At 45.0% G+C, this 25,305-nt stretch overlaps 1 protein-coding gene across 4 annotated transcripts in view; it reads right to left on the bottom strand.

The window, feature by feature from the left end:
• The window catches only part of ZBTB5 (zinc finger and BTB domain containing 5), a 30,748-nt gene extending 6,063 nt beyond the window's left edge, over nt 1-24,685 (bottom strand). Inside the window, exons 1-3 of one of the 4 annotated variants that reach the window (XM_063788559.1) lie at nt 21,049-21,187; nt 19,764-19,802; nt 6,574-6,695 (exon numbers count right to left, since the gene is read on the bottom strand). In XM_063788559.1, the coding sequence (XP_063644629.1) occupies nt 6,574-6,695 (122 nt within the window). In that variant the 5' untranslated portion in view covers nt 19,764-19,802; nt 21,049-21,187. Of the gene's footprint in view, nt 1-6,573; nt 6,696-19,763; nt 19,803-21,048; nt 21,286-24,036 lie in introns of those variants that run through there. The other 3 variants (XM_063788557.1, XM_063788558.1, XM_003312088.5) reach the window with 3 other exon arrangements.
• Between the last annotated feature and the right edge of the window lie 620 nt (nt 24,686-25,305).

Here is a 25,305-nt window from a genome sequence, read left to right as displayed (position 1 = left end):
GAGGGTGAAAATGATGTAAGAAATGGTTTTTTGTTTTGTTTTTGAGACAGAGTTTCGCTCTGTTCCCCCAGGCTGGAGTACAGTGGCGCAATGTCAGCTCACTGCAACCTCCGCCTCCCGGGTTCAAGTGATTCTCCTGCCTCAGCCTCCTGACGAGCTGGGATTATAGGTGCACGCCACCACACCCGGCTAATTTTTGTATTTTCAGTAGAGACAGGGGTTTTACCTTGTTGGTCAGGCTGGTTTTGAACTCCTGACCTCAGGTGATCCGCCCACCCTGGCATCCCAAAGTGCTGGGATTACAGGCATGAGCCACTGCGTCCGGCCAAGAAATGGTATTTTTTAAATTTTGAGAACTGAAGAAATTTGCTTATTAAGACTAAAAAGGCCCAACAAGTACTCAAAATATGAAGATACAAATCCCCACACTAGGCTGATATCAGGAATAAAATTGGCATTCGTCTTTGCCACAGCAGCACTAAAAGCTAGAAGATGACAGTTCCTTCAAAATTATCCAAGAAAATGATTTCCAACTTAGAATGCCACACTCAGCTAAACTATTAATCAATTAGGATAAACTAAGGCATTTTCAGATAAGAACCCAAAGGTTTATCCTTTCTCAGGAGGCGACTAAGATTGTAGGAAACAGGAGACCCACCAGAGAAGACAGGCAAAGGGAATCCCAAGGATGATGATGAAGCTCCAGATGACAACTAGGCAGCAGGCCTGGAGAGCAAAAGCAGTCAGACTGGAGCAGGAAGGACTCCAAGGAGTGGGTCTCCAAGGGGGGTGGGAAAAAAAGGAATGGATAGATAACCTGATGTGATTGGGAGTGCTTATAATTTACCAGTTCTATCCAAGTGTGAAGATAGGTCATTAAAAAAAAAACAAGAAGTTTTTAAATGGATCAATGATTAACTCCAGGAAAAAAAAAAAAAGGTTGTTTACTTACAGGACACAATATGTAGTTCATTCGTAGACAATATTTACACAGTCATAAAATATGTACACTAAACCGAATGTGAGATATTGGGAGGATGAGAGAAAGCAACTTTGCATGGGGGAAGAGGGTAGAGGAGATGAGGTATAATAAAGTTAAATCTTCACTTTCCTTATTAATCTAGAAATACAGTCTGAAATAGGTTATCTCAAAAAATAGTAATTTGGCATGTTATTTAGAAGTACAGAAGTTAACCAACTTGGTGGTTCACGCCTGTAATCCCAGCGCTTTGGGAGACCGAGGTAGGTGGGTCCCTTGAGCCCCCAGGAGTTCAAGACCAGCCTGGGCAACATGGCGCAAAACCCCATCTCTTACTAAAAATACAAAAACAATTAGCCAGGCATGGTGGTATGTGCCTGCAGTCCCAGCTACTTGGGAGGCTGAGGGGGATCACTTGAGCCCGGAGTCAGAACTTGCAGTGAGCAGAGATCACGTCACTGCACTCTAATCTGGGAGACAGAGTGAGACCCTGTCAAAAAAAAAAAAAAAAAAGAAATATGGAAGTCAATAGTGGAAGAAACAGCTAAAATAATTGAAAGTGGTTGCCTCTGAGGAGTGGGTAATTGATGGGGAAAAGGATGGGACAGGGGACTGCTGTTTTGTTGTTGTTGTTGTTTCTTTTTACCTATAAGCCTTATGGAACTATAGGCGGGGTGTGGTAGCTCATGGCTGTAATCCTAACCCTTTGGGAGACTGAGGCGGGCGGATTGTTTGAGCTCAGGAGTTCGAGACCACCTTAGGCAACATGGCAAAACCCCATCTCAACTAAAAATACAAAAAGTAGCCGGCCATGGTGGCAAGTGCCCGCCATGTAGTCCCAGTGTACTTGGGAGGCTAAAGTGGGAAGACTGCTTCAGCCCAGGGGGCAGAGGTTATAGAGAGCGAAGATGGCTGCACTGCACTGCAACCTGGGCGACAGAGCAAGTCTCTGTCTCAAATAAATAAATACATAAAAATGTATACACATATATTTATAAAATTAAATTTTAAAAAGGTAGATCTGTGATATTCTAAAGGGATATACCTGAGATCTTTGCAAATCTCCAAAATTCACAAATACCATCATGGCATTTCATAAGAAGGCAGCATGGGTGCCAAGTGGCTCCCCAGGCCCAACCACTTGCTCTGATGTCCCAGCCATACAGCCTTACGGGCCAAAGTTGGTCAGGATCCTGGGAAATAACTGAAATGGCAAACTAAGTCCACAAAATTCAAGGGTCTACTGTGGCGACTGAGACTATTATGCTATTCAGCTATACTTGGAAAGTTAACTATCGGAAAAGCAAATGCCTCAAAGCAGCAGACACATGTTGGCCACATTGTTTTGCCTATGTTTGTTGAGCTTTGATGAACTTTCAACAACAAAATAGATCACTGAAACACATACTTTCCCACTGAGGTGTCTGTTCTTTGCTATCATGTATGAGAGATCAGATCTCCAAAGATGCAGCCACTGCCACATCCCTTCTTGCTTTACCAAGCTTTCCGGCAGAAAGCAGAGAGCCAGCAGTGGCAGGCAGCAGCACACACATCCCGGGTCCCCACCCGACTCACTCAGGGCCCACAGAGCTTAAGGCTTTGGGGAGATTAAACGAAATGCAATTACTGCTCATTAAGTCTATAGCCCTGCCTTAGAAAGTACACTCATATATGAATAAGTGCCAAGTTCCAGAGGGGTAATTATTTTGTAGCAGTAACAGGGAAGAAACATTCTGGTTTGAGGAATAAAATAAACAGGGAATTGTGGTGGGAAGTTGTACAAGACTCAGAGTTGCTCTTCTAAGCGACCATGGAAGCTTGGGCTCAACAGGCAAAAACAAGGAACACTAGACACTCAGCGTTATTGCTTTCTCTCCTACAGTGGGGAATAGACCCAGTGTATTAGTCTGTTTTCAACTGCTATAAAGAAATACCCAAGACTGGGTGATTTATAAAGGAAAGAGGTTTAATTGACTCATAGTTCTGCATGGCTAAGGTGGCCTCAGGAAACTTACAATCATGGTGGAAGGCAAAGGGAAAGCAAGGACCTTCTTCACATGGTGGCAGAAGAGTGTGAGTGTGTGAAGGAGAAACTGTCACTTATAAAACCACCAGATGTTGTGAGAACTCACTATCAGGAGAACAGCATGGGGGAAACCACCCCCAGGATCCAATCACCTCCTTCCCTCCATGTGGGGATTCAATTCGAGATGAGATTTGGGTTGGGACAGAGCCAAGCCGTATCACCCAGCATTGTAGTAACAGTCTCACTGGTGACAGTAACAGAGGTAATGGTAGTGGTAATAAAATATATATTTTTTTACTGTGCTTTTTTTTTGAGACAGGGTTTCACCCTGTTGCCCAGGCTAGAGTACAGTGGCATGATCATAGCTCACTGCAGCTTTGAACTCCTGGCTTCAAGCAATCCTCCTGCCAGCCTGGGATTACAGGTATAATAACAGTAATTACTGAGAGCCCGACAGTCATTATGCTAAGTACTTTTAATTTACATTATTTCTAATCTTCAAAACAACAGTGGCAGGTGGGAATTATTTTCCTGAGTTAATAGGTGAGGGGGGCCATAAAAGACTGACTTCACAAATAAATAGTATTTCAACTAGGCATACTGATTTAAAAGGACAGTAATATTCTGCTCAATGCTTCTTTTTTTTTTTTTAGATAAGCAACAGAACTTATATGAGAAAAATAGCTTACTTAAAAATTACGGGGCTGGGCATGGTGGCTCATATCTGTAATTCCCAGTACTTTGGAAGGCCAAGATGGGAAGATTACCTGAGCCTAGGAGTTGGAGAACAGCCTAGGCAATATGGCAAGCCCTCATCTCTAAAATAAATAAATAAACCATTTTTTTAAATTGTGGTCCCAGAAACACCATTTTGAGGAAATTTTCCAAGAGCCAGGGGATCTTTGAAAAGAGGCTACTGAGGTAGCTAAACACAACCCCAACAAAGATAAAAGGTTTAAGTAATACTGGAAGACAGGCAAACAGTACCTACAATCTTTTAACTTCCCATCAGCCTAGAGATCCTCAGCTCTACACTAGATCCCCCATCATAGGCCTTGAGACCAACTCAAGTTCTCCACACTCCTCTCAAAACACTTTAGGGATGCTTGGAACTTCCTGTTATACCTTGTTGGCAGACCATCTTCAGGCAATACAGAGGCTAATGTCTGCATCATAACTATGATTCCACCTTGGGAAAGTGGGACTCACAATTTGCAGACTATCCAAATGTGAAGGGGGGAAGGGGTGCTCAGAAGATTCTGGGGAGCTGCAAATGACAGATGTCCACCATAGCATCCCTCTGACAAATAGGGCCCCTCTACATATTAATCCATGTGACTTTGGAAATGCATAGTTTTACTGAGTAAGAGGTGATCTTCCTGGAAATGAAAGAAAGAACCAAACAACAGAAGGACAGATGAGTTGGTGTTACACTGTAACATCTTCAACTAGCAATTTATTAAGTCCTGATTACTCTGCCATGGACAGCTAAGGAAGTAGAGTAGACTTTCTTAAAAAAGGAACTCTAAAGAAATTAAAACAAAATTTAAAACTATTTGTCAACTTATTTAAAAATAGTAATAAACGATTACAGCCGGGCACAGTGGCTCACGCCTGTAATCCCAGCACTTTGGAAGGCCGAGGCGGGCAAACACGAGGTCAAGAGAGCGAGATCATCCTGGCCAACATGGTGAAACCCCGACTCTACTAAAAATACAAAAATTAGCTGGGCATGGTGGCGTGTGCCTGTAGTCCCAGCTACTCGGGAGGCTGAGGCAGGAGAATCGCTTGAACCCAGAAGGCGGAGAGTGCAGTGAGCCAAGATCACGCCACCGTACTCCAGCCTGGTGACAGAGCGAGACTCCGTTTCAAAATAAATAAATAAATAATAAACAATTACATGTTAACATAACATTTTAATAAATAACTGGGCCGGGCACGGTGGCTCACACCTGTAAAACTAGCACCTTGGGAGGCCTAGGTGGGAGGATCAGTTGAGCCCAGGAGTTCAAGACCAGCCTGGGCAACACAGTGAGATTCTATCTCTATAACAAAAAGAAAAAAGTTATTTAAAAAATAAATAAATAGTTTCCAAAAACATAAGAGGGGTATTGTTTTATATTTCGGCATTAAGAGAAGACAACTGGATTCTCATATTTGCTTCTGCATTCAGGCTTGTGATATCACACATTGCACGGCCTACTCCATGCACTCCACTCTACATTCATGAAAGAATGAGTAAAAAAAGGCCTGGTGCGGTAGCTCATGCCTGTAATCTCAGCACTTTTGGAGGTCCAGGTGGGCAGATCACTTGAGGCCAGGAGTTTGCGACCAGCTTGGCCAACATGGTGAAACCCTGCCTCTACTAAAAATGCAAAAATTAGTCAGGTGTGGTGGCACATGCCTGTAGTCTCAGCTACTCGGGAGGCGAGGCATATGAGAATTGCTTGAACCCAGGAGGTGGAGGTTGCAGTGAGCCAAGACTGTACCACTGCACTCTAGTCTGCGCGATAGTATGAGACTCTCAAAAAAAAAAAAAAAAAAAAAGGAGTAAAAATGATACAGGAATTAAAGACAAATTAAGCAGATAGTGAGGGTAAGTAAGCCCTCGGTAAGGTTTTCCTTTTAATAAAAAGCAGCCCCAAGTGATTTTTCTTTCTAACAAAGAGCAGCCTGTAAAATCGAGCTGCAGACATAGATGCCAGCAGTGGTGCCAATCATGTTCAAAATGGTGGCTTCATCTTCCCTTCTCTTTTTCAGCAATGTGTACGGTAAGCAGCAGACAATGGGGCAGGCCAAGGGGAAAGCCCATTTGCATAATAAGATTAGGGTGGAATGGCCAGCCTTCCCCATGTGCTATATAAACGTCACACGTGATCAAACCAATCTGTGGGCCCTACGTAAATCAGACACCACCTCCTCAAGCCTGCCTATAAAATCTGGCAAATTCTGCCACCGGCTGGTCGTTTCCTTTCAGAAGCTCCTCTGTCTCACTAGAGAGAGAGCTGTTTTCCTTTCTCTTTGTTTCTTTCTTTGGCCTATTAAACCTCCATTCCTAAACTCGAGTGTGTCTGTGTCCCAAATTTTCTTGGCCCGAGACAACGAACCCCAGGTATTTACCCCAGACAACGAAGCTGCTTCAAAAAAAAAGCAAGTAAGTCTTTGTATCATTATAAAAAGTTCTGACCTCACAGACCCATTGAAAAAGTCTGTGGGGCCCATATAGGTCACTGGACTATACTTTGCGAATTGCTGATCTAACAAAAATTTTAATTATATTTGGAAGATAGAAGAATGAGTAATATGCATTGAGCAAAACTGGCAGAATTACAAGGAGAAATTAACAAATTCATAAAGAACAGTATTACCTTTAACCAAGGAGATGTCAATAGATAATGCCTAAACTGAAATTAAGAATTAGCTCCTGCCAGGCGCAGTGGCTCACACTTATAATCCCAGCACTTTGGGAGATCACCTGAGGTCAAGAGTTCAAGACCAGCCTGGCCAGCATGGTGAAACCCCGTCTCTACTAAAAATACAAAAATTACCCAGGCTTGGTGGCACGTACCCGTAATCCCAGCTACTCAGGAGGCTGAGGCAGGAGAATCGCTTGAACCTGGGAGGCGGAGGTTGCAGTGAGCCGAGATCGCACCACTGCACCCCAGCCTGGGCAACAGAGCAAAACTCCATCTCAAAAAAAAAAAAAAATGAATTAGCTCCAAGCATATTATTTAATATATACATGTAATTACCAAAAGAATTAGCTAAGAGTTGAAAATGGTAGTCTTGGAGAAGAGAAAATGGAAAACAGGAACCTGGGCAACATGGTGAGACCCCCGTCTCCACCAAAAATACAAAAAAATAGCCGGGTGTGGTGATGCACACCTATAGTACCAGCTACTCAAGAGATTGAGGTGGGAGGACAGCTTGAGCCTGCAGGGGTGGAGGTTGCAGTGAGCTGAGATCATACCACTGCACTCCAGCTTGGGTGACAGAGTGAGACCCTATCTCCAAAAAAAAATTTAAAAAGAAAAGAAAATGGAAAGCAGGGAAGGTAAGGCCTGGTGTTTGTCTTAAATCTTGTAGAACTACTGATTCGTTAAATGATGTTCACTGGCTAGGCACGGTGGCTCACGACTACAATCCCAGCATTTTGGGAGGCCGAGGTGGGTGGATCACTTGAGGCCAGGAGTTTGAGACCAGCCTGACCAACATGGCGAAACCCTGTCTCTACAAAAATACAAAAATTAGCTGGGTGTGGTGGCGCAGGCCTGTAATCCCAGTTATTTGGGAGGCTGAGGCACAACAATCGCTTGAACCTGGGAGATGGAGATTGCACTGAGCCAATGTAGTGCCACTGCACTCCAGCCTGGGTGACAGAGTGAGACTATCTCAAAAAAAAAAAAAAAAAAAAAGACAGATGTGCACTTAGCAAATTTACATATACACTTTTGGTAAGATGATAAATGTATAAAGAAAGCCTGAATAAACTATAACCACACACATACAATTAGAAAAAACTGTCATTATCACCCCCTAAAAAGCTTTTTATCCTTAAAAGAGTTTTTAAGGATAATTTGGTGGGTAGGGGGCCAGTGAGTTAGGAGTGCTGATTGGTTGGCTTAGGGATGAAATCTAGGGAGTCGAAGTTGTCCTCTTATGCTGAGTCAGTTCCTGGGTGGGGGATACAGAACTGGTTGGCAGGTCCAGGTGGGGCCATCCAGTTGTCAGAAATGCAAAAGCCTGAAAAGACATCTCAAAAGGCCGATCTGAGGTTCACAATAGTGATGTTACCTTCAAGAGTAATTGGGGAAGTTGCAACTCTTACGACCTACCTAATGATGGCTGGTAATATTTAGAATTCCAACCCCTCTCATTCTAACTTGGTGGCTGGTGGCCTTTCATTTGTTTTACAAGAACAGTTTAGCTTTAAACTGTAAACAAAATTCCTTCCCAAGGCTAGTTTGGCCTACGCACAGGAATGAACAAGAAGAGTTTAGAGGTTAGAAGCAAGATGGGGTCGGTTAGGTCTGATATCTTTCGCTGTCATTAATTTTCTCAGTTGTGATTTTGCAAAGGCAGTTTCAATTGCACTGATTGAATTTTAAGATAAGCTATTTAAAATATCTAGTAACAGAAGCATAACTCACAGTAAAAATGGGGTCATGAGTTAAACCAAATGCAGCATGAGTTAAACCAAATACTAGCATCATTTTTGATATATGTTTTGGCCATCCCCAAAACCCAGAAGTCAATATTCCAAGAATTAGTTGGAAATAGCAGTGTATATCACTATTAATATGAAGCGCAAAAGTGATTCCAAAGACTATGAATACAAAGGAGGCTTAGATTCGTACTGTTTTAATTAGGGTTCCCCAGAGGCAAAACATAAGAGAAAGATTCAAGTGCAAGTGATTTATCAAGAAGTTCCCAGGAGAAAATGGGAGTAAGGAGCAGGAGAAGGAAGCAGCAGCCAAGTAAAGGTATAATATGGGGCAAAATCCCAGCCTTAGTGTGTTCTAGCAGGGGTGCTCTGGAGTATAAACAATGCCTCTGAGTTTGAGCCACCTCAAGGCAAAGGTGCTGGTCTTTCATAGCCCTGCAGTCACTCAGTCAATGACTAAAAGCCTCCCTAGGGCAATGTAAACTGCCAGGCACTTCTGGTTCTCTGGGCCCATGCACAAAGTGATGCCAGTCACCCAAAGATAGTCCTCAAGAGTCACAGATGCAAGCTGTTAAGCACACAATAGCTATAGGATGGGTGCACAGAACCGGTAATAGGGATCAAGGGGATCTGGTCAGAGCTACACAGTATCTGCTACACACCTGGTGATACTAAAAAATAAAGTAACATGTAACCATATGGATAAACAGATGCTACTGTCTATTAGTAAGGAATATTCTTGTATATTTACATCATATAGGTTGCACTCTCAATCCCCTACCCCTGTCCCATAACCATTAGGTGAACAAGAAATCTCTATTCCTTCATTGGATTCTAAGATGCCACATGTCTGTCTGTCTGTCTCTCTCTCTCTTTAAATAGTGACAGGGTCTTGCTCTGTCATCCAGGCTGGAGTGCTGGCACAGTTATAGCTCACTACAGCCTTGAACTCCTGAGCTTAAGCAATCCTCCCACCTCAGCCTCCCGTTAGCTGGGATTACAGGCACAGACCACCACACGCAGCTTTTTTTTTTGTAGAGACAGGGTTCCCTATGATGGCCAGGCTGGTCTTGAACTCCTGTGCTCAAGGGATCCTTCCGCCTCAGCCTTCCAAGTGTTGGGATTACAGGTGTGAGCACCATGAAGTTTTCAGATCTGTTACACAGCACTAAGTAACTGTAACGGTGTGAAACTTTTTACCATTTCCCCACAAATCAACATTCAAATACTATCTCCACCTTTTCGGGGAGAGGGGGTCCCTCTATGTCATTGGAGAAAATCACTTCCCACCCATTCTTAGTCCATGAGTCCAGGTAGTACAGATCGAACTGCCCCAAACACCTGAGTTCACCAGGAGACGGAGGATCCAGGGAGACCCAGTCAACTTGGTACCCACTCTCCTTGATTACAGTGATTGTTTCAGACATGGGTATGTGACCCAAGTTCTGCCAATGGAGTCTGCCTGTGGGCTTTTGCTGGTATATCAAGAAAGAGACTATCTCAACCCAGATTACAAACTGTGAGGGAGTTATAAATCCAGCACTGAGAGTGACCATTTTTGCCTGTTTGAGAATGAAGCCAACACAGAAGAAAGTGATACCAAAAACAGTGTCCAGAAGGTATCAAGACTCTGGAATCCAGGCATGACTAAAGTTGGCACCACCCTAGGACTTGTTTCATGAGCCAGTGAACTCCCCTTTTACCTTAACCTGGTTTGTGTTGGATCTCTGCCACACAGTCAAACATGAAGTTCAAATTACATCTCCCAGGAAAACCTATATAATACAGCTATCTCAAAACCTTTAGAACTTTTTTGGATCTAGAGGGAATATTTTAAAAATTCAGTTCGTTTGGGGGATATAAAATTTGCTATTATCTGCTCTGATGGAAGGGAATCATGAATCAAGATCATTCTTACTCAGAACTCTCAAGTAATTCTAGCAAAGTCAGAGGGCCAGTCTAAAAGCCTTAACAGAGCTCAGGCTGAGTAAATAAGAGTTTTACCCAAAGCTGCCTGTCTGAAGCCTTCTAACCAAGGAAAAAGGCTTCAGGTCTCTTTAAAAGGCTCCAAAATGTGACAATATGAGTCAACATAGCTGGAGGAGAGTGTGGCAAGCAATCTACTGATGTATAACTGTGTCTAACCCAAAGCAAGTGTAAAGTTCAGTATTTGTTATCTGCAGGAACAAATATTTAGGAATTTCAAAACTAAATATAATTAAGAAAATACACTCTCATTACTGTCCATTACATTAACATGAATAATCAAAAGATGACTTTTCTCAATAGATTTACTTTTCTAATAATGCTTTACTTAGGCTAATAAAGTTCCTTTCTGTCTTCGGAGAACAAACCAGCACATTTTAAACTATTTAATTTATATACTGATATACCCACATGCTTCTCAATAATATACTTCATTCATAACAAAAACCGCACCCATACTCAAACATCATCTACTACCATATCAAGTAATTTGCTGCTTGCCTGCCAGGCAGGATCCACACAGTTGTCACCTGCAGAAAGCAAATTAACATTCTAAGGAATCCTTAACATTCAGTAGCCCAATCTAGATAAAACCCTAGCAGATCCTACTTCTGTGTGGGCTCAGCAAAAACAAAAACCCTAGTGATATGGACAGGAGACAGGGAAATGCTGGGTAGAAGAAGGCAGTACCCCAGCTAAGGCCCCACCCTCAAGCCTGGAAACCTGTGGCCCTAAATGGGAACAGGCATTCCTGTTTTTGCACCCAAATGTTGCCTTTTGGCCTGCCACACCATGCTATCCTGTACACATATAAACCCCAAACCCCAGGTTCCACAGGCAGATGAGCAGACAAACAGAATGTGCAGAGGAGCATAAGAGCAGCGTGGCCAAGGAGAGAAGAGAAGGAGCATCTGAATGTCAAGAGCCATTCAGCTGGGGATGGTCAGAGAGATCGGCCACAGGACAGCCGAACTCCAGGGGAAGATCATCTTCCCACTCCATCCCCTTTCCAGCTCCCCATCCATCCCACTGAGAGCCACCTCCATCATCCAATAAAATCCCGAATATACCATCCTTCAAGTCCATGTGTGACCCGATTCTTCCTGGATGCTGGACAAGAACCCAAATACCAAGAAGGTACTGAGCTGGTTAACACTTAACCCATCTGCATATGGCAAGCTAAAAGAGCACTGTAGCAAGCCCAATGGGGCTTCGGGAGCTGCAGGCACCCACCCCTAGATGCCACCGTGGGGCCACAGCCTAAAAGAGCTTGCCCCAGCTCCTGCCCCTGCCTGTCTCTGTGCTCCTCCTCCTGTAAAGGGTTTTAGCAGTGGTGGCAGCCAAACAGATGAGCCACATCATTGTTACACGTCCTGCGAGGGGGGTTCAGAGAACTCTCCCATTTCATCAGCAGAAAAATAACTAGACAGAACATTTCCTCCACTTGTAAAGACGATATAGATGAAAACAAAAGTCAGAGAGCAGAACAAAGCAAGGACCCACTCAAGTAGGCTAGGATTTTTTTTTTTTTAAATACAGGTGGGGTCTCAATATGCCCAGGCTGCTTTTGAACTCCAGGGCTCAAGCAATCCTCCTACCACAGGCTCCGGAAGTGCAGGCTAGGATTTTTTCTTTTTTTCTTTTTTTGAGGCAGGATCTCACTCTCTCACTCAGGCTGGAGTACAGTGGCCTGATCACGGTTCACTGCAGCCTTGACCTCCCAGGCTCAAGGTGATCCTCCCACCTCAGCCTCCTGGGTAGCTGGGACTACAGGTGCGTGTCACCATGCCTGGCTAATTTTTGTATTTTTTGTAGATAGGGGGTTTTGCCATGTTGCCCAGGCTGGTTTCAAACTCCTGGGCTCAATCAATCCACCTGCCTCAGCCTCCCAAAGTGCTGGGATTACAGCCGTGAGCCACCCACCCACCTGGCCCAGGCTAGGAATTTTGACAGGGCTCCAAGTCAGACAGAGCGGAGTACTGGAACATCCATCCATTGTTCTAATTTGACCAGCAAAGTGGGAGTAGGGGAAGGCTGGAACTAGGTGGGCACAATGATGCCTGGGTTAACCCCAAGAAACCAGACCTGTCAGCATGACTAATGTCATAATATCTCTGGTTCTGCTCTGTCAGGGTTGGCTCAGAAACTGAACAGGTTAGTTCTATGAAACAAGAAAATTCCACTAGTGACTAAAGATGAGCATGACTGAGGAAGGCGAGCTGGAAGCCCTGACCATCTCACCTAACTCTCCAATTCTCCCCACATTGCCACCTTGTTTTCCAGGCTAAAATCCCTAGGGATGAATTGACCTAGAGCTCTATAACTCAGTTTGAATAAGAAAAGGTATTAGTGCCCTACTTAGGTTCCTAGTACAATCTCAAATGCTTTTTCTACTAAAACAGCTTATTGAGGGCAGGAACTGTATTTTCTCTCTCTCAAAGTGCCTGACATAAAATACTCAGTAAATTATTTGCTGAATAAACTTTTGCTATATACGGATGAAGTATAATGTATTACCCAAAAATCACTTTTCTGAGAATCACAACTATCTCTAAAATCAGCCAAAAACCAGAAGAAAAAGTCTCAGAATATCCAAAATAAAGATCAAAGACTATGGATGAAAGATTTTCTCATAGGAAAGTCCCTCAAGCCCTCACACAGTCTTTTGTTCGAAACAAAATTCAAGTTTTTCTAGTTCCCTAACTAACTGAAGCAGCAACTCCAGAATGAGAGCAAGGAGTGGCTGCTTAAATGAAGTTAAGTTGATAGCTGCAGAAAGAGACAGGTGACCCACTAAGGGGGAAAAGAGGCCCAGCAGCTTGGAGCTAGGTAGTATACAGCTCAAGGGACCTCAACAGCCCATAAAGGTACTTGTGTATTTTTTGTATACAAGTTCATTCATGTAATATGTTTTTTGTTTTGTTTTGTTTTTGAGACAGAGTCTTGCTTTGCCACCCAGGCTGGAGTGTGGTGGTGCAATCACAGCTCACTGTAGCCTCCACTTCCCTAGCTCAAGTGACTCTCCCACCACAGCCTCCCAAATACTGGTACTACAGGCACGTCACCATGCCCAGCTAATTTTTTATTCTTTGTAGAGACGGGTCTCACTATGTTGCTCTGGCTGGTCTCGAACTCCTGGGCTCAGGTATTCCTCCTACCTTGGCCTCCCAAAGTGCTGAGATTACAAGTGTGAGCCACCATGCCAGCATCATCTAATGTTTTAAAGTGCTTACTTGTTCAAGGTTAAGCGCTGTGGAGCATAGATTTGTATGGGACAGTACTAACTGTCACAGGTATTTAGTGGAAATAAGATATACATGAATAACGATATTACAAAGTGGAAGGCACTAAGTGCCATATAAGAGGTGAAAGAACCTCTCAATGGTTTGGAGAAGGCAAAGGTTATTTCTAGCTTCATGGTAGCGTTGACAACAGAGCTAGGTCTTGGTTGGATTTGGACAAACCCCTAGACAGAGGTAAAGGTGGAGAAGGGGTTGAGGTGGGTAAAGCAATGTATTCGATTTGGCTGGAAAATAGTATGGCTAGAAAGGTAGGTATTGGATAGTGACTGCTCATAACTGATGTTAATAATTACAAGTCATCAGAAAGGTTAACCATGAGGCACATACTTTTGAACTAAAGGCTATCATCACTTTTGAGATTACTTTCTTAAAAAGTATTTTAGGGTTTTTTTCTTAAGTTTAAGCAGCACATCAGCCAGAGTCATTGGTTGCAGCAACAAAAATTGATCCTAAACATAAAAGTAATTTACTGAAAGGCTATTAGTTTGATCATGGAATTGATGGGAAGGCTGGATACATAAGATTGAACTGGGAAGAAATTAAGCTAGGCAGCAGGAACAATCAGGTCAGAATGCCAAACATCTGTGCTGAACACAGCTACTACTAACCAAATGCTCACTCCAATGGAGACCCAGACTCCCCTTCCCTACATCTGTTATTAAGTCTCGACTCTTGAGTACCTGTTTTCAATATGTGTGATAAAATGGGAAGTACACCTGAAGTTTTCCTCCTGCATTCTGAAATACAAGTTGCCTCAAGAAAAAGTACTTGGGCAGTTTTTGAGGTGGCTCAACTAATTGCTTTTCTCATGGGACACTATTTTTACTTGAAAGAACGAATGACAAACTATGGTTATTTAGAAGTATTTGCCATTTTCTTGAAAATGAATGAAAAAATGAATGAAACAAGCCTGTTATTTTAAATAAGATAACTTAGTACTTATTGCCAATAAAAAAGTTTGAGAATTCAGGTGAAAATTAGTATTTTGGAAAACTTGTATCTGTCACTGTGAGCTTGACAGCTTCCCACATGCTCAAATTCTTCTGACAGATCATTGGTGATACTAATGAAATGTGATTTTTTTACATTGTATAATAAATGTGTCAACATTTGGAAGATCTGCATAACTCTGAAATCAGTATTTTCCAAATGACCATGTAGCCATGTAACAATAATGCTATAAAACAAGGTATGGGTAAAAATTCATTCAAGGTACAAAACATAAGCTAATGTATTTTAATGCAACAGAATATGAAAAGTTCATTGACATAATTTCAGATTCCACATTGCACTAATCACTTAAGAAAATACCACTTGTGGAGTTTTGGTACAGTATCAGAGTAAGAATGTCCAAAATTATCTGAAAAATCTACTGAAATTATCCTCCCTTTCCAACTACATATTTGTGTGATGCTGGAGTTTTTTGGTATATTTTAATCAAAACAGTGTATCACGGCAAAATGAACGCAGAAGCATTTAATGGAATCCAGCTGTCTTCTATTAAACTACATATTAAAGAGATTTACAAAAAATGTAAAACAGGGCATGGGCATGCCAGCCCCTGCTTCTCAGCCTGTACTCCCAGCACTTTGGGAGGCCGAGGCAGGTGGATCACCTGAGGTCAGGAGTTTGAGACCAGCCTGACCAACATGGAGAAAAGCCGTCTCTACTAAAAATACAAAAAATTGGTGGGGCGTGGTGACACATGCCTGTAATCCCAGCTACTCGGGAGGCTGAGGCAGGAGAATCGCTTGAACCTGGGAGGCAGAGGTTGCAGTGAGCCAAGATCGCACCATTGTACTCCAGTCTGGGCAACAAGAGCAAAACTCTATCTCAAAAAAAAAAAAAAAAGTTTTCTTTTCTTTCCAATCCCAACTGATGTGTAGCATAAACAACTTTTAAACATGTCTTTTACCCCTGACAGATCAAGAAACTTTTTTTTTTTTTCAGGCAGAGTCTCACTCTGTTACCCAGGCTGGAGTGCAGTGGCACAATCTCAGCTCACTGCAACCTCCAGTTCAAGCAATCCTCCTGCCTCAGCCTCCAGAATAGCTGGGATTACAGGCATGCACCACCATGCCCAGCTAATTTTTTTTTTTTTTTTTTGAGATGAGTCTTGCTCTGTTGCCCAGGCTGGAGTGCAGTGGTGCGATCTCGGCTCACTGCAAGCTCTGCCTCCCGGGTTCATGCCATTCTCCTGCCTTAGCCTCCCGAGTAGCTGGGACTACGGGCGCCCGCCACCACGCCTGGCTAATTTTTTGTATTTTTAGTACAGACGGGGTTTCACCTTGTTAGGCAGGATGGTCTCGATCTCCTGACCTCGTGATCCGTCCGTCTCGGCCTCCCAAAGTGCTGGGATTACAGGCGTGAGCCACTGCACCAGGCCATCTTTTTTAATTTTTAGTAAAGACCGGGTTTCATCATATTAGCCAGGCTAGTCTCAAGCTACTGACCTTGTGATCTGCCTACCTCAGCCTCCCAAAATGCTGGGCCTGGCCAAGAAACTTCTTTCTTAATGAAAAAAATTAGTCCAGTTAGGCACGGTGGCTCACGCCTGTAATCCCAGCACTTTGGGAGGCCGAGGCGGGTGGATCAACTGAGGTCGGAAGTTCGAAACTAGCCTGACCAACATGGAGAAACCCTGTCTCTGCCAAAAATAAAAAATTAGCTGGGCATGGTGGTGCATGCCTGTAATCCCAGCTACTCGGGGGCTGAGGCAGGAGAATCGCTTGAACCCGGGAGGTGGAGGTTGCAGTGAGCCAAGATCGCGCCATTGCGCTGGATCCAGCCTGGGCAATAAGAGTGAACACTCCCCCCGCAAAAAATTAGGCCAGATGCGGGGCTCACACCTGTAATCCCAGTACTTTGGGAGGCTGAAGTGGGAGGCTCATTTGAGACCTGCTTGGTTAACATAGCAAAACCTTTTCTCTACAAAAAAATTTTTTTTTAATTAGCTGGGTGCTGGGCATGGTGGCTCACGCCTATAATCTCAACATGTTGGGAGGCCAAAGTGGGAGAAATGCTTGAGTCCAGGAGTCTAAGACCAGCCTGGAAAACATAGGGAGACCCCCACCTCCACAAAAAATACAAAAATTAGCTGGGCGTGGTGGTGCATGCCTGTAGTCCCAGCTACTTGGGAGGCTGGGTGGGGGAGGGTTGCTTGAGCCCAGCAGTTTGGGGCTGCAGTGAGTTATGACCATCCCACTACACTCCAGCCCAGGTGACAGAGCAAGACCCTATCTCAAAAGCAAAACAGAACAAAGTAGAAAGAAAAAAAAAACTAAACTTTTATCAAGATGAAAACTATGACAAAGCTTTGGAGACACTATTATTATGGTGCCTTTCCAACAGAGAAGATGAACATGGACTTAATCCATTTCTTACACCTAGTTTACTTTCAAAGCAGTATATGCCTTCACTTCTCAATCATTTATCAAATCAATAATGCTCAGCAAGTGACCTTCACTTGACCTGCAGAGTTGCTTTTGATCATCTATTCAAAATAAGTACAATGTAAGTAACTTAAATGTGTTTAGATTTTTGTAGCATTTCTGGGCTCCTCCCACAACCGAATGCCCAAACACTGGATTTTGTTTTCCCGGTCTTCCTTCCTCAAATCCTCTTCGCAAAAAAGACTAAACCATAAGGACTATAAAGGTGAAAGCCTTGTATTTTTAGAGGAAGATGGTTGAGTGGATTTTAAATTATAATTGACTAAGATGTACTGAAAAATTAATACCATGTCAACAATATCATGCATAGAAAAAAAGGGGAGCAACTCACCCTAAACATTTTAAACTTAAGAAAATGGCAATCAGCCAGGTGCAGTGGCTCTCATGCCTGTAATCACGCACTTTGGGAGGCCAAGGCAGTCGGATCACCTGAGGTCAGGAGTTCAAGACCAGCCTGGCCAACATGGTGAAACCCTGTCTCTACCAAAAAGTACAAAAATTAGTCGGGCATGGTGGCACGAGCTGTAGTCCCAGCTACTCAGGAGGCTGAGACACAAGAATCATTTGAACCCAGGAGGCGGAGGTTGCAGTGACCCGAGATCAGATTATGCCATTGCACTCAAGCCTGGGTGACAGAGTGAGACCCTGTCTCAAAAAAAAAAGTAAATTAGGAATAAAGGCATTTGTAAACCTGTTACCATACAAAGTAACAGATTACCAAGTATAATTTCCAAAAAGTAGACCTATCACTTAATTATCCTTTAAAATTTGTAAAATGAACATTTTATTTGTTAATTTCCATTTACATAAGGAAAAATATCACGCTTGATAGGCTTCTTTTCAGTAACAAACATTTTCCAGAGCAGGAAAACGAATTAGGAAAATTCATTGGTTACAATTACAAGGAATTAGTTGGGTACAAAAGTCTCTTTATGGGGGGTAGGCAGCCAGGATTTTACTATGTTGCCTGGGCTGGTTTGAACTCAAGTGATCCTCCTGCCTCAGACTCCCAAGTAGTTGGGACTACAGGTGTGTGCCACCTGAGCTAAAATTCTATTAATTTTACCAAATTTCATTAAATCTAAGATGTCTGTGATTATAAAATGCATTATTTCATGTAACACTAGGAAAAAAACTGCCAATGAAGCTATGGCATAATGCTTACTTATGGTATCCTGTCTTCAAGGAAGAAGGAAAACTGTCTGCCAATGACTACTATGATAGAGGCAGGAGACAGACAAATGCCTAGGCAGACAGGGGCACATCCCCAGTGAAACCCCACCTCCAAGCCGAAGACAGTTTAAAAGCTTGAAAGCCAAGCTACAAGTCAAATCCACGGACCAGATTGAGAACCTGTGTTCCCATTTGGCATGCTTTCCTCTGATTGATCCCCACCCTTCACCTATTTTACATATATCTACCCCTTTCCTAATTGGTTTTCTACACTGTCGTGCCCACCTTTGAGTGGTGTCTTTGCTTTAACCGTTTTTGTTTTTTTTTTTTTTTTTTGAGACAGGGTCTCACTCTGTCTCCAAGACTCCAAGTGTGCAGTGGCACGCTCTCAGCTCAATGCAACTTCTGCCTCCCAGGCTCAAGCGATTCTTCCGCCTCAGCCTCCTGAGTAGCTGGGATTACAGGCGCACGTCACCATGCCGGGTTAATTTTTGTATTTTTAGTAGAGACAGGGTTTCACCATGTTGGCCAGATTGGTCTTGAACTCCTGAGCTCAGGCAATCTGCCCGCCTCAGCCTCCCCAATTGCAGTAATTACAGGTGTGAGCCACCACACCCGGCCTTCCCTTTAAACTTTTTGCATCAGAAACCAATCAGCACACACTCCCCATTCTGAGTCCCTAAGAAGCCCCGGAACCAGCCACACTGGGAAAGAGACCACCCCCTGCATGCCCTCTTCTCTGAGAGCTGTTCCATCACTCAATAAAATTCTTCTCTGCCCTCCTTACCCTTCGAATTGTCAGAGTAACCTAATCTGTTTGGGATGTCAAGATAAATCAAAGCTTTTAGGAAATACATGTATAACTAATAAAATGAAAGGCACCTCTAAAACTGGATCTTGAAATTAAAAGCTACTATTCAGTGGTGAAAATGATGAGAACATATGCAAAGAGCAATAGTTCACTCAGAAACAGCTGGTCTTTTAGGAGATGAGAAGTTCACTTCATACTTAGACAAAAGGCATAGTGTAGTGCTACATTCCATCCCACCTGCTACACTAACAAAACTGGCTCTACTAGACAACATCCATATTTGAGAAATATTACGTACAGTAAAAGAAAAATCACACGCTTAAAACTGACAGAGGGGGAAAGTATTTAAAATTAATTTACATTAAAAAAAAGGTTGAAAGCTAACATAGAATCAATACCTTGGGTTCTTTTTTCCATTTCCAAAACGAATGTGAGCCAGATTCAAGATTCTCTGTCAGCACTACACCAGGTTTTGTCAATTTCACTGAACACAAGATATTTTAAAGTCTCCAATTCGATATAATTCATGCTGAGTTCTTTAAGTACTATTTGATATCCCAGTGATTTTTTATTACTTCCACTTTGGGGACAGTCTTGTGAGTCTCTTTTGAGAGCGTTCGCTCCTAAGTCTGTAAGATGCCTTTCCTCCAAATCTTACCATTTTCAGAATTCTGCTAGAGACATATCAATTAACCAAAATCCAGCTTGCCAGCATCCTCAGCTAACTAAAAGTTATGTTTTGACACAACTTTTAGGGAAAAGGGGCAAATCTCTAGTAAACGAGTTGACTTCAGGACTCTTCAAAAAAAGAGTCTGTTTATTCAGCAAAACCCAAGGGCCCAGAACAGGTCCCCACCCAAGTAGTCTTACCTGTAAGGTCACCAAGCTGGCTGTGGTGGCCAGGTCAATCTTCCCAAATTTGATGAGATTTCCAGAAGGGTTAAAAGGAAGAGTGAACGGTTTCCTTTGGCTTAGGGGCTTTTCTCTAAAATTCCTTGTCTTCTTCCCATCTGGACTTTTCCCTCTGAACTATTAGCTTACTGCCAACCACCGTCCCCACAGAAATCACAAGAGTTTAGGCAAATGAAAAGCAAGTTCTGCCCAGCCTTTTACATCTAAGCACAACAGCCCATACTAGGACAACAAATTACCAATGACTTAATGACTAAGGCACAGCATTCTCTTCAACCTCTAAAGAAAAGCCCGTAATGTCCTCTACTTAATACAAGTGAAAAATATGAGAACATGTTTTGGAATATTTTTGCTTCAATTTTTGAAGGTGAAGAGTTTCTTCTATTAATTCAAGTTAACTAGAGTCAGAAGATACTACTTAGTAATCAACTGTACTGTGCTTTCACCTAAAATTTTTCCTCCAAATTATTTAGGATTTGCCTTCTGTTCAGAAAATTAGTTTCCACAATATCCTTCACTATGCCAGAACGCTGACTTAAAAAAAAAATGACCATTATGAAAGGAAAAAACTAACCTTCAACACCCCTTAATTCACTGCCTTTTATTATTTACATACAAATCTGTCCTCCAAACAGGAGAAGATGGGACGGCAATGTCTTACCACCGCATCCCCCACAGCTCCTCGCACGAAGCCTGGGAGTAGTGGGCATTCAATAAATGCCTATTAAACACTTCAGTCCTCTCATAACAAGTTGGGGCATTCCGAAACACTGGCTCCACCCCTCCAGGGTCGGCGGCTGGCTCCCGATGGCAGTCTGCCTATGGCCTTGCTCTGGTGAAATGAAACCTCGTCGCTCAAGACCCAGGATGGGGGCAAGGGAGCCGTCCGACCACATCCCGCAGGGCAGCAGATCCTCTCTTCATCCCGCCAGGCCGCTGGGCCTGAGGCCTTTCCCACCCCATTCGGGAACCTACGTCGCCAGCCGGGGACGCAGGGGTACCAGCCCCCGCCCCACCCCGCAGACAGCCTGGCGTCGGGACACCGGGGACGCCTGCGCAGAAGAACCCGCCTGGCCCCTTGGCTCCAACGGTAACAATGCTCCCTCCGAAAGACAGCCAGGGTAGTCCGGGGGCACCAGTACACGTCTGCGCGCTCCCCGACGCCTTGGCTCGCCCCTGGTGCTCAACCTTCCCCACGTGAGCGCGCCCGCCATCACGATACTCGCTGACGGGGTCTCCTCACCTGAGTCGGGCTCCGCCCCCCCTCCTCCTCGCTGAAGGAGGCGGTGACCCCTCTCCGATCGGACTCGGCAGTGTCAGAGGAGGTGGGAACGTCCAGACCAGCGTCTCCGTTACGGGACTTCCTCCCCCTTCCACCCGCCCCCCTCCCACCCCGCCTCTAGTCCCCTAGCTCCTCCAGCCAGTTCGCCGCGGCACTCTGAGAACACGGCGGCGGGGCCCGAGGATAAGCGGAAGTGACGTAATGCAAGAGCGCCTACTCCGCCCCATTCCTCCTCCCCCAGTTGGGCTGCAACCAATCAGCAACGGGAAGGGCGGGGCCGGGGTAGGAGTGCAGCCAGCCGGCGCGCGGAACCTGGAGGAATTTACTTAGCCCCCGGAAAAACTGACCAATCCACGGTCCCTGAAGTCTGGTTGTGTTTACTACCGACTGAATCCGTGAGCTCTCTGACCAATCACCCTTTGCCTTACAACATGTAAAACGGTTATCAAATGCCTTTTAGGGCGGGATTTATCACTAAACTGCTCCAGGTTTGGACTATAGAAATGCAGCTGTTCGCTGCAACCAATCAAAACCCTCTGTGGTTTAGGCTAGCGAGCTTTCCGCCTAAATCCGCCAATCACAACAACGACTGCGTGATGTCTGAGGGCGCCGGAGAGGCGGGCCCTCAGGGCAGGCCGTACCGCCATTGGCTGGTTCTGAAGGATTTTTCCACCCTCGTGGTGCCCGGCCCTTTAGTGACCCAGGGCTCTTCTCCGGGGTGAATTCCCTTCGCTGAACACACACACACACGTAGAGGGTTGGAGATTGAGTTCCCACTTCATAGACGTTGGGAAAGATAAGATTCCAAAAAGCTCTTTAGGTTTAACTAAGCCAAAGTCCAGGGTAAAAACCGCGAATAAAAAACGCTGTCCATCGGATGGCAGTTAGGTCGGACCCCGCCCCTCGTCCAGTCCGGGTGGCTGCGCGTCTGGAAACGGTGGCGCCCCAGGAGCCCGGCGCTTGGCCCCGCACTCGGCTGCAGGTCAAATAAGCCTGTAGTCTGCATGCCCAGATTTATAATCACCTGCACTCCCCCCACAAAAAAATAGGAAGCCCTAAGCTCTCCCACTCCTGTCCCAAACGTGGAAGGGTCGCGGACTTGTATGGGACGCGGTCTGAAAAAAGCGAGCCCCGGGGCGACGCTCGGGTTTCCAGGTGCACCCTCGGAGGGAGAACCCGATCCCTGAGCATCGGACACCGGGGCCAGGGAAGAAACCCCCTTTCCTAGGGTGAGGACGGCAGAAGAAAGCTGCCTTCTCCGGCGCAGCGTGTCTGGGAGCGCTGCGTGGCTCTGGAGACAAAGGCAGGCCCGCGAACTCAGCTGGGTTCTTCTGGGGGTGGGGGTAAGGGTCTTGGAGGAGCTCCCAGAAAAATGGAACTCCCAGCCGGGCGCGATGGCTCACGCCTATAATCGCAGCAATTGGGAAGGCTGAGGCGGGCAGATCGCCCGAGATCAGGAGTTCGAGACCAGCCTGGCCAACATGGTGAAACCCTGTCTCTACTAAAAATACAAAAATTAGCCGGGCGTGGTGGCGGGCGCCCGTAATCCCAGGCAACTACTCGGGAGGCTGAGGCAGGAGAATCGCTTGAACCCGGGAGGCGGAGGTTGCAGTGAGCCGAGATCGTGCCGCTGCACTCCAGCCTAGGCAACAGAGTGAGATTTCGTCTGAGGGGAAAAAAAAGGAACTCCCCGCTTTAAGAATGGAACACACCGAATACCCCTACAGCAGATTCCACCCCTTCAGTTACTGGTCGGAAGTGTTGATTTCAAAAAGCAACCTGTTTGCGTGGATTTCTTTAAGGGCTCGGTGGAGTCTGATGTTTAATTCTTTTCCTTAAGATTCGCTGACACTATAGCCATCACACATATTTTACTGCCAGATTGATCGGTAAAATAAGGAAAATATGGAATGATGACAGTAAGCCAGGCAATAGGAGAGATTCTTTTGCGTATCTGCCTCTCAACGGTAAATGCCATGACCTAGATTGCCTCAGATTTACAGGCTGGCAAAAGTTTTAAAAATTGTATATTCAGAATTTAGGAGTGTGTGGAAGTGGACACCCGCTATATTGTGGACGGGAGTGTCACTGATGCCCTGTTTGACGATCACTTCGTAGTATCTATCAAAATTTAAAATATGCATTTGTTCCCTTCTAGATGGTAATTCCTCTCTAGAAATATATGCTACCGAAATACAAAGATGTGGAATAATAAACCCAAGGCTGTTTACCACACCTTTGTAAGTACAAGGGGCGGGGGGGGGGGGGGGGTGGGTAAGTGGACAACAAACCTAAATGTGTAACTAAAGAAGATTACAAAAATTTGATAAATATGTATCATGGCTCCTTCATGACTAAGGCTCCTATAGATACAAAACGAAAGTAATAAAACCCTGCGGCCAGGCGCGGTGGCTCACGCCTGTAATCCCAACACTTTCGGAGGCCGAGGAGAGTGGATCACGAGGTCAGGAGTTCGAGGCCAGCCTGACCAATATGGCGAAACCCCATCTATATTAAAAAAGTACAAAAATTAGCCGGGCTTGGTGGCGCATGCCTGTAATCCCAGCTTCTCAGGAGGCTGAGGCAGGAGAATCGCTTGAACCCGGGAGGCGGAGGTTGCAGTGAGCCGAGATTGCGCCACTTCACTCCAGCCTGGGTGACAGAGAGAGACTCCGTTTCAAAAAAAAAAAAAAAAAGATCGGGTCTCCTTAATTTTTACTTTGACAGGTGTTGTTACTTTAATAGTATTTAGGAAAACCTGGAATTTCAGGTTGCTTAGATTTTCTAATCACTGACAAAATTATTCCTAAAGTAACCTATACATTTCCCGAAAAATGTATCAATAAGATACTTCCTGAAATTAGACAAATAAGTTCTAAGATTCATAAGGGGAGATAATATTGAAAGAATAGGCAAGACAGTCATGGAAAAAATAAGTTGGATATCTACCTGTGAGGCAGGATAACAAGGTCTGGAGGCGGGGACCCTCAGGCCGACTCCTGCTGACTGGATATCAGAAGCCACTCTCTTTTCACCCACGCCTTTTTCTGCGTGGCAGTTGCTCCGTGGCAGTTGCAAGCCCTCCTTTTTCTGTCTGGCAGTTGAAAAATGAAAATACCGGCCGGTCGTAGTGGCTCACGCCTGTAATCCTAGCACTTTGGGAGGCCGAGGCGGGCGGATCCCTCAGATCAGGAGTTCGAGACCAGCCTGGCCAACATGACGAAACCCCGTCTCTACTAAAAGGACAAAAATTAGCCGGGCGAGGTGGTGGGCGCCTGTAATCCCAGCTACTCAGGAGGCTGAGGCAGGAGAATAGCTTCAACCTGGGAGGCGGAGGTTGCAGTGAGCCGAGATCACACGCCACTGCACTCCAGCCTGGGCGACAAGAGCGAGACTTGATCTCAAAAAAAAAAAAAAGAAAGAAAGGCAAGGCAGGGCAGGGGAAGGCAAGGCAGGGCAGGGCAGGGCAGGGCAAGGTGCAGGGCAAGGCAGGGCAGGGCAGGGCAAGGCAGGGCAAGGCAGGGCAAGGCAGGGCAAGGCAGGGCAAGGCAGGGCAAGGCAAGGCCTCTGATAGCTCCTCTCCTGAAAAAATCAGACTGATCATGGGCCCACTCTTCATGCTGATTGGTCCCTTCCTGCAACCAATCAAACTGGTTACTGGCCTACTCTTCATTCTGACTGGTCCCCTACCGCAACCAATCAGACTGATGGTGGGCCAATGGGAAACCTCTAGAGGTATTTAAACTCCAAAAAATTCTGTATCCCACGCTTTTGAGGCTTGTTCAACCCTGCTCCCACCCTGTGGCGTGTACTTTTGTTTAAAATAAATTTCTGCGGCTGGGCGCTGTGGCTCACGCCTGTAATCCCAGCACTTTGGGAGGCCGAGGCGGGCAGATCACGAGGTAAGGAAATCGAGACCATCCTGGCTAACACGGTGAAACCCCGTCTCTACTAAAAATACAAAAAAATTAGCCAGGCATGGTGTTGGGCGCCTGTAGTCCCACCTACTTGGGAAGCTGAGGCAGGAGAATGGCGTGAACCCAGAAAGGGGAGCTTGCAGTGAGCCGAGATCGAGCCACTGCACTCCAGCCTGGGTGACAGTGCGAGACTCTGTCTCAAAACAAAACAAAACAAAAAATTAGCCAGGCATGGTGGCACACGCCTGTGATCCCAGCTACTCGGGAGGCTGAGGCAGGAGAATTGCTTGAACCCAGGAGG

Source organism: Pan troglodytes, chromosome 11 (genome assembly GCF_028858775.2).
Source record: "Pan troglodytes isolate AG18354 chromosome 11, NHGRI_mPanTro3-v2.0_pri, whole genome shotgun sequence".
NCBI classification, from domain to species: domain Eukaryota; kingdom Metazoa; phylum Chordata; class Mammalia; order Primates; family Hominidae; genus Pan; species Pan troglodytes.
The sequence above is the reverse complement of the archived record's forward strand: the minus strand, read 5'-3'. Positions and strand labels throughout refer to the sequence as shown.